Here is a 10,137-nt window from a genome sequence, read left to right on the forward strand (position 1 = left end):
GAACATCTTCTACAATTCAATGGCCAATGATTTGGTCATCCATGCCCTCCTCTAGCTCCACCCCAAATTAGTGATTAAGAGTGAGGTGGATTTGAGCAGAGTGATACCATGGGAATAAAAAGAGGAAAGTAAGTCCGGGATGAATTTTGTTTCAGGCAAGCCTTGTGAATTTAACCAACATTTGGGTTGGTATCCAGTCCACCGAGGGAAGAGAGGAGGGAAATAGCACTAAATCTGTGTCTTAAAGTGTTTTAAAATCCTTCACATATCTGTTGCTATCGGCTGAGGCCAGATAGGTCAGTGTCTGATAGCTGAGATATCCGTTTTGATGCTGACAAAGCTTTTACGACAGCTGACCCATCTTCTTCCTCCTTTTTTGTGCTGTCTCTTGTCTCCCAGGGGGGCCTTCTCTGTGGTGCGCCGCTGTGTCAAACTCTGCACGGGCCAAGAGTACGCCGCCAAAATCATCAACACCAAAAAGCTCTCTGCCAGAGGTGAGGAAAAAAAGGGAATCACGAGGCGTTATAAGATAGCCAGCAAATATGCAGAAGAAGCAGCATCTCATCATCATTATGTGTGTCCTGGATCTAAAAGCAGGCATTAGCATATTCTAGCGCTTGTTTGTTGACAGCTTGTAGAAATTGTAGAGTCTGTTCTTCAGAAAGCAGCAAATGATGGCTTCATTACCAATCTAAAGCTGAGTTCTAAACAGCAGCTAAACCTTTAAAGGGGTCATAGAATGATTCTATAGGGTATCTGGTCCTTAAGGTCTCTGAATAGGATGAGTAACATTGGTTGGGTTGAAAATGGCATATTTGCTGTTCTATGAGCCCTAATGTAAGCCTGGTTAAAATCCCAGAATGAAACGACAGGTTTACTTCCTTTTATGGTATGATCATTAATATTTAGATGAGCTGTGAGCTGATTGGTTGGTTTACAACGAGCGAAGCTGCTGAGCAACGATGCATCATAGCAACAAGCACTCACTCACTGAAACATCAAATTGTTGATATGGTAGGGTGACCAGACGTCCTCTTTTTCCCAGACATGTCCTACTTTTCATACCTAAAAAAATGTCCGGGGGGGAATTTCAAAATCATCCGAGATTAAGGTCAACTACAGTGCAGCACGTAGTCGAAACACACCGGGCACTGGAACTGAGCCGTCAGCTCCTGGGCTGGTCTGGGAACTCTGGTGGAGGGGGGCAGGGAGCCAGCGGGCGACGGAGCGACCGAACCCGACCCGGTGACGGTAGCCTGGACAATGGCGGCCCTGTGCTTCCCCCTGCCTGACCAGCCAACAGATGCCCCCTCCTCTGGCTGAGGACGGGCGGCTTATTGCTTTCTGCTCAGGTCCGGTCCAGTCAGCAGCCCAGCAGTCAACCAAAAAAATAAGACTGTGAAAGCTGTCTTCAGTAACATGCTTAGAGCAAATGACCAGCTGAGCATCAAACCTTCTGATAGACAAAAATAATCCATGCCTGTCGTGTCCTCGGATCCTCGGGAAGACTGTAAAAAATGTCCCCTTCCTTCAGGCAGCCTGGAACTCTGCATTTATACCCGTGGTTCTGCTAGTTTTCAATAGAGAACTGCCTGCTTTGTAATTATTGTAGAAGTAAACCCAACTGTAGGCTAAACAGCTAAACTGTTGTCTTACATCTACATCTATTTATGTTCTTTGGGTCAGTGAACCAGTGGGCTGGTCTGAATGTCAATTTCAGGGCGTGACAAAAGTACAGGCCAGAACCAAATAAGGCAACATCCCCGAGTTTACGTCAACTCTGGGCTTCATTTGAATTCGCCCGTTTTATGGTGCAAGTTCAGAATTATTAGATTTGCACAGAAAGGAGGTGTTATGGGGTTTGAACTTCTCTGTACGTCCATTTATCCCACTGAACAATCGTTATTCATCTATGACAATGGAAACTCAGTTTTGCATTCTATGACCCCTTTAAAAAAAGGAATATAACCCATCCTGAAACGGGTCTATCTATCATTCTGCTATAAAACTAACTCATGAAGTAAGTTTCTGTTTGAAATGTGCTATTTTCAAACCACTGTATGACCTGAGAAGAAAGCAGAGTTTCATTTAATCACTTTCTTTCTTCTTCATTTGCTTTAAGATGTAATTCCGTCCCTGTCAGTCCATCTATGACGAAGCAACATCTGTTTTTTTCTTCTCCTGCTCATTTTTTTTTCTATACTGATCAAATAATGAGCAAACGCCTCAGAGAACGTCTGAAAATAGCAGCGTTGGTGTTATTATCACTCAGAACAGACATGATGGGGTGAGACTGCGCTGAAGTCTATAACATGGCACCTTTATTAAAAATACAACAGCTGCTCTCCGTCCTGCCTTCTGCTCTGGGAGGAGGAAGAGTTTCATCGTTTTGCATGTCATGGTTGGAGCAGCTGTGCGTTTGGACTGCAGGGAAGGAGCAGCTGTCACTCAGCTAGAAGCGGATTTTTAGATATAACTCACATTTCCTCAGGATTTTCCATTTCTATTTCTCACTTCCTGGTTTTTCAGAAATTCACTCATGGAGTGAATTTCGTTCCATTATTGTTCTAACAAGCAAAGAACACGTTCTATAAAAGGAAATGACCAAAACAAAGCAATATGGAAATTAAACTTTGTTAAATTCCTAATTAGCATAAAAAGTTATAACAGTACCTTTGTTGTTTCTTATATTTTTTCAATTATATATATATTCTTTATTATATTTATCTTAAGATATGTTGTTTGCTTGCAACTATAAAGGAACAGAATGCTCTCCATATTGGATTTACAGTTGGTATTAGTTTGTATTTTGATCTTGTTTATTTCACACCTTTCTTTCAGGTTTTGTAGTTTTTGTCTTAAAATATCTCCAACGTTTACCTCTCTCACCTCTTTTCTCTTTCTTTCCTGCTCTGATTTACAGATGAATTTGTTTTAGATTTGCTCCTTTCTGATCCTATTTTTTTATTTTCTCCATTAGTTATAGAATTCTTTTCTAACATATTATTATAACATAATAGTTATGAGTGGCAGTCCTAGACCAAATTTACCAGAGGGCCTGGATGGGGCCAGTGTTTGTTTACAGGGGCACTGAACAAAATGCTTAAAACTATAACAAAAGTTCATTGTTTGATATATAAAGTGAACCAAAGAGCACTTTTCTTTTTTTATTTAAATTGAAACTAATTGATCTCACATTGGAGAAATTTACCTCTGTATTTAACCCATCCTATTGGGGAGCAGTGTGGGGTTAAGGGTCTTGCTCAGGGACCTAGGTGCAGGTTGCGGGGATCCAACCAGGTACTTGCAACCTTCTCAGAGCACAAGCACACTGCTCTATAACCACTAGGCCAACACTCCCTCTTTTTTATTTAGTTTTTTTATTGATTCAGCTCTGGAAACCTCAGATCCAACAGCTGAAAACTGAGATCCTATCTCAATATGACTCATGCTTTAAGCTTATAGGGTTGTTTTTAAGAACATTGTAAAAACAAAAAATGTAATTGGTTGAAGGAACCTATTTTGTGTTGTTTCTGTACCAACAAATTATTTATCTATCATGGATTTATTTTGTATTACGTCTTTGGAACAAGGGCCATAAAAGGGGACATGATCAGTTCTATAGGGGCACTGTTGACCCCTGTTGGCCCCTGTCTAAATTATTTGATGCCCCTCAAATGTCACAATTGTTGAAGAAGAAAACATTTTGGAATAACCTTTGTAAGATTTTTTTTAAGGCTGAAGAAAAGCAATTAGAATGGTAAAACACTGGCACACCATGTCTAAATCAGTTATTCATCCCAGGACTGGGTTTGATAATGGATAACAAAGCTCATTAGAAGCTGCGGCAAACTTACAATTAAGACTTGACTCCTGGTAATTAAACAACCAATCATATATGGCCTGTGCAGAAAAAAACATTGCTCTACTGACATCTTGTAAGGAAGGGGACACCCCTTGCAGGGGTTGTATCCAGCTTTTATCAAAATGTGATCCTAAGTCATTTTTTATTCTGAGACAGCTTGTTATCTGGCATCAGCCTCAGTGCTGATCTCTGTTACTATTCCTCCGCCTTGCTCAGATTAGGAAGAATTGTTTCTTTAGAGGATGTTGTTATTACTGTGGATCGATTCTAGGGTTAAAAAAAAAAAAAGATTAAGCCATGGATCTTCTTGCTGAGAGACATTTTCCCAATCAGAACCCCTTCCCATTTTCCTATCTGAATTTCTCTGCATTTTCTTTTAAAGTCATAAGGGAAGTCATATTTAAATGTCAAATCATTCTGGCTTAAACATGTATATAAATGTACTCTTTATCAGACGATATTGTCCCAAAATTTAGAAAATTTCTATTTAAAAAACAATCCTGTCTTAAAATCAGTGGGTTTTTTTCCATTATCTTCTGCAGGCCAGTTAGTTCTACGTCAGCCTGAACGCCTAAATTCGGCCAATCATATATCAACGGTCATCTGTCAATCAAATTTTTTCAGTCATAGCATCTTGATTCATATGTTGCAGCTAATATACGAAACGGTTGAAATAAGAAATAAGAATTATTTCCTTTCCCATTGAGTTCCGTCCCAGTGTTCACGGGGATGGACGTCTGTGTCTTCAGCAGGCGTAGAGCTAACAGAACTGGCAGCGTTGCGAGGCAAGGGCTCAAACATGTACGGCTGGAAGCCTTCTACACCAAACCAAGCTTCTGCCGCCCTGGCGTCCTCTTCCACAACATCTTCGTCCCCGCTTTCCTTCTCCAAATAAAAAATGGATGACGGAGGAGACTCATCCACGACCTCCGACACCAAACTCTCCTCCTCTTGCATGTTTCCTCTGTCCATAGCGTTCCTTCACAGTGTCGTTTCTAAGTCACCAATTTAGTGCTACTTGGTCCCAATGGAATTTCCCATTGGGAACCTACTAGCACTAAGTTGCTAACTGGTTAGCAACATGCTTCCAACAAACCGGCCACAATGAAACTTGCTTGCGAAACTTCCACCACAACAATCCCGCCCCCTTGATAAACGACCAATCACATTCACTTTATTCACTCGTGTAAAGTTGTGTACCACTAGGGAGAATTCGGAAATGCTGGAACAGCTGTTTCCCTACGACTTTAATACTCATAATTGGAGGCCTAGTGGTTAGGGCATAGGGCTTGGAATCCTGAGGTTCTGAGTTCGAGTCCCACTCCTACAGACTGACAGTCTGACCCTTAACCCCATACTGCTCTCCAGGCGTCCCATGATGGCAGCCTACTGCCTTCCAAGGGGGACGGGTTAAATGCAGAGGTAAATTTCTCCCATGTGAGATCAACAAAGTTCACTTATTATTATTAGTTTTAAAAACTTAATTTTCTTTAATTTCCTCTAGTCTGTTGGTTTTCTCTCTCCTTTCTAATGTTTCTCTTATCATACTGTTCTAAGCTTAGATTTGAAACATTCATAACATCCAAGCGTCACAGAACAGAAACCCTTCAGAGAGTTTACATGATTACTGTAATTTGAACGCCACTGATTTTAATCCACTGCCTGTGTTCTGGTAAATGCTCCTGTAGACCATCAGAAGCTGGAGAGAGAGGCCCGGATCTGCAGATTGCTCAAACATCCCAACATCGGTAAGCCTTTTTTTTTTATATCTCATTCATATCACGGCCACCTAGAAGCTTGGCTCTTTAAAAACAAACCAACTCAAACATAATAAGATGAATACGATCAAAGATCAACGACAGCTGCTGTTTATTTCAAGGTTGAAATAAGTGGAGGATGGAAACAATGTTTGATGGAGACGGGGTTCCAATCTCAAATATTATTTTATTAACTCTTTTTATTGCTTTTTGTTTGATTTTAGTAGCCGTGTTTGGCAAGAGCCAAGCATTAACTGAATCTCACCCTTTAACTCTCAATATCTGGGGCTTTTGAGAAGCTTTTACATCTTAAAAAGTTGTAAATAAAATGTTTTATTTAAGAAATAAATTCTTTATATTTTCATTATTAATCAATTATTTGTTGTTTTTAAGGTTTTTTTTTTTTTTTACAAATCATTTAAAAAAGTTATGGACCTTGTAGTCTTGTTATTTTATGATCATTTGATGGTGGTGAAAATGTGAAAAACCTGATTTCAGTGCAAATATTCTTTTTCACTCTTAGTACTTGGCAAATACTCCTATGCTGTTTGCAGAGATACTAGATGTTAGACTTCAACAGTATTTGATTACAACCTACAGAATTTAGCTGATTATATTGGGGGGGGCGCCTTTTACAGTTGCTTTGTATCTCTGCTTCTGTCTCCTTGAACCCCAGTCGGCCTCAGCAGATGGCCGCTCACACTGAGCCTGGTTCTCCTGGAGGTTCCTTCCTGTTTAAAGGGAGTTTTTCCTCTCCACTGTCGCTACAAGCATGCTTAGTGTGAGGGATTGCTGAATCAGTCGATGCAATCAACTGGTTTTCCTTAGATAGAAAACTTTGAATCCATCTGACTGGATGATCTGGTGAACTGTAAAGTGTCTTGAGGTGACATGTGTTGTGAATTGGCACTATAGAAATAAACTGAATAGAATTGAGGTTTCCGCACCGCCACTATCAGTTTCAGCATTACTCTGTTGAACTAAATACCATTAGTATTTAATCAGCTTATCGATGACATCTGGCGACCACAGCTCCCCTTACGTAAGGAGTCTGCTTGGAAGGCAAATGTAGTTCAAGGATATTATACAAAAGAAGTTACGTTACTTTTATGTTTGTTTTTCTAATTACATGGAGCGTAGGTAGCTCAGCAATCCCCTGAGGTTTTTTTAAGTGCTCCACCATTTTATCACTCCCCATGAAATGTGACCCTGCCTATGAAAACCCAGCTAAAGTCATTTTTTGGTGAATCTCAACTTAATGTATAAAACCATTCTACGCAATGTTAAGAATGGTTTTATACATTAAGTTGAGATTCACCAAAAAATGACTTTAGCTGGGTTTTCATAGGCAGGGTCACAAATGTACAGGACTTGTAAACTACAGGCTTGTTGCTCTGAGACGATGCACTATGGAGCACCACCTGCTAAAAGAAGGTGATGCAGAGATGCTTTCTGATATCAGGCCAATAAAACAATTACCTCACTGCCAGAGCAGTCAGTCCTTACCTTATGTTTTATTTTTATACATTGGTATTGCTGTTTGGATTGATTATACTGATTATATCATGTCAGTGTTTATTAAATAGAACAAATCCAAAGGAAAACCTTGCATCTGCTGGAACCGGCAGTTAAGACTGCAGAAATGCTGCAGGCAGCTCGTCCATCTGCATCGGACTTAGATGATCAGGCTGCAACAAGCACGAGCACGTGGTTATGACAGAGCCGACACATTTGGGCTTTGTATGTGTCAGCGTGTGACATCTCACAGCTGCTCGAGGATTTGATAGAAAGGGGAACGTGTCGGCCTGACCTCAGAGGCATCCGTCGGCTTTTCTGCAGACTGAAACCTCTGAGCGTGCTCTGTGCAGCTCCATTGCAATTTGGAGAATTTTTTTAAGTGTTTGCTTTAAAATTTGTGCCTAATCCTATTAAAAAGGATCTTGATTCCTCTCTTGCAGTCCGTCTTCATGACAGTATTTCAGAGGAAGGCTTCCATTACCTCATCTTTGACCTGTAAGTTTCTCCTCTACTGTATCTTTTCCTTCCTCTCTAAATCCTGCCTCCGATTTCACACACACACACCCTTCAGTCTCTCCTGCATCTGTCTCCTTCCAAACTTCCCTTCCTTACTTCACATCCGCATCCCTGCATTCCTTCTCCTTCTCTCCTCATCCTCTCCTTGCTTCTGAAGCAGTTCCCCGCCGTTACATAACCGCACACACCCACCCTCCCCTCCCTGCTTGCGGATCCCGCTTTAGTNCTATAGAAATAAACTGAATAGAATTGAGGTTTCCGCACCGCCACTATCAGTTTCAGCATTACTCTGTTGAACTAAATACCATTAGTATTTAATCAGCTTATCGATGACATCTGGCGACCACAGCTCCCCTTACGTAAGGAGTCTGCTTGGAAGGCAAATGTAGTTCAAGGATATTATACAAAAGAAGTTACGTTACTTTTATGTTTGTTTTTCTAATTACATGGAGCGTAGGTAGCTCAGCAATCCCCTGAGGTTTTTTTAAGTGCTCCACCATTTTATCACTCCCCATGAAATGTGACCCTGCCTATGAAAACCCAGCTAAAGTCATTTTTTGGTGAATCTCAACTTAATGTATAAAACCATTCTACGCAATGTTAAGAATGGTTTTATACATTAAGTTGAGATTCACCAAAAAATGACTTTAGCTGGGTTTTCATAGGCAGGGTCACAAATGTACAGGACTTGTAAACTACAGGCTTGTTGCTCTGAGACGATGCACTATGGAGCACCACCTGCTAAAAGAAGGTGATGCAGAGATGCTTTCTGATATCAGGCCAATAAAACAATTACCTCACTGCCAGAGCAGTCAGTCCTTACCTTATGTTTTATTTTTATACATTGGTATTGCTGTTTGGATTGATTATACTGATTATATCATGTCAGTGTTTATTAAATAGAACAAATCCAAAGGAAAACCTTGCATCTGCTGGAACCGCCAGTTAAGACTGCAGAAATGCTGCAGGCAGCTCGTCCATCTGCATCGGACTTAGATGATCAGGCTGCAACAAGCACGAGCACGTGGTTATGACAGAGCCGACACATTTGGGCTTTGTATGTGTCAGCGTGTGACATCTCACAGCTGCTCGAGGATTTGATAGAAAGGGGAACGTGTCGGCCTGACCTCAGAGGCATCCGTCGGCTTTTCTGCAGACTGAAACCTCTGAGCGTGCTCTGTGCAGCTCCATTGCAATTTGGAGAATTTTTTTAAGTGTTTGCTTTAAAATTTGTGCCTAATCCTATTAAAAAGGATCTTGATTCCTCTCTTGCAGTCCGTCTTCATGACAGTATTTCAGAGGAAGGCTTCCATTACCTCATCTTTGACCTGTAAGTTTCTCCTCTACTGTATCTTTTCCTTCCTCTCTAAATCCTGCCTCCGATTTCACACACACACACCCTTCAGTCTCTCCTGCATCTGTCTCCTTCCAAACTTCCCTTCCTTACTTCACATCCGCATCCCTGCATTCCTTCTCCTTCTCTCCTCATCCTCTCCTTGCTTCTGAAGCAGTTCCCCGCCGTTACATAACCGCACACACCCACCCTCCCCTCCCTGCTTGCGGATCCCGCTTTAGTTCACACACACACACACACACACACACACACACACACACACACACACGCGCGCAGCCACAACTCCCCCGCACTGGAGCCAGTCTCCATGGCAACACTGTCAGAGAGAATCCTGCAGCCGGGGTTTCCCCCTAATGAGGACATCCCCCTCCTATCCGCGCGTGTGTGTCTTTTAAAAGCACGTTGAGTGAAACAGAAGTGTGCAATTTCAAACTCCATCTTTTATATTTCTCAGGGTGACAGGAGGGGAACTCTTTGAAGACATCGTGGCAAGGGAGTACTACAGCGAAGCAGACGCCAGGTAAACCCCCCCTCTGTGTCTTTGCCTCCTCCCCTCCATGTGTCACTCCTTCAGCCTCTGCAGTCCTTTAGCAGCCAGGAGAGTTTGCCTCCTCTCATTAGCAGGCAGAACAATCTGACACATTGCCTGTATGTGAGCTCTTTTGTCTTTTTTTTGGGGGGGGAATAGAGGCATTGCGCATTGTAGCTCTGACAGATCCCACCTCTGCACAGTTTTCCATGAGCTGAATTGCAAATGAAGGTGGAAGGAGCCCCCCCTCCCGCCACACACTCAAAAAAAAGTGTACATACGCCCACGCTGTCGCCCCCTCAGGAGGTAGACCTAAATCAATTAGAGTGAGTAGGTGGTTTGTGGAGGCAAGACAGAATAAAGAAAGGGACAGGAATGATAGGAGGAACAGTGAACAGATTTTAGGGATTTAACAACAGACGTTGTGTGAAACATATTTATTTGGATGTAAAAAAAAATACAGTAGTATTACTGCAAGCCGTAGACTACTGCACTACTGCAAGCTAAACTACTTCCTGTAGTACTACTGTATTTGACACCAGTATTTCAATTAAAGGAATAGTACACCCAAAACATGATTAGCCTTCATTTTCTACTC

At 41.7% G+C, this 10,137-nt stretch overlaps 1 protein-coding gene across 1 annotated transcript in view; it reads left to right on the forward strand.

Annotated features, from left to right (window-relative positions):
- Positions 1 to 10,137, forward strand: part of LOC107096604 (calcium/calmodulin-dependent protein kinase type II subunit beta-like) — a 117,067-nt gene that overhangs the window by 14,672 nt on the left and 92,258 nt on the right. The window contains exons 2-5 of the mRNA XM_015393336.1: positions 400 to 494; positions 5,554 to 5,613; positions 7,581 to 7,635; positions 9,465 to 9,530. Of these exons, the coding sequence (XP_015248822.1) occupies positions 400 to 494; positions 5,554 to 5,613; positions 7,581 to 7,635; positions 9,465 to 9,530 (276 nt within the window). The remainder of the gene's footprint in view (positions 1 to 399; positions 495 to 5,553; positions 5,614 to 7,580; positions 7,636 to 9,464; positions 9,531 to 10,137) is intronic.

The sequence above is a fragment of the Cyprinodon variegatus genome, unplaced genomic scaffold (genome assembly GCF_000732505.1).
Source record: "Cyprinodon variegatus isolate N-32 unplaced genomic scaffold, C_variegatus-1.0 Scaffold636, whole genome shotgun sequence".
NCBI lineage: Eukaryota > Metazoa > Chordata > Actinopteri > Cyprinodontiformes > Cyprinodontidae > Cyprinodon > Cyprinodon variegatus.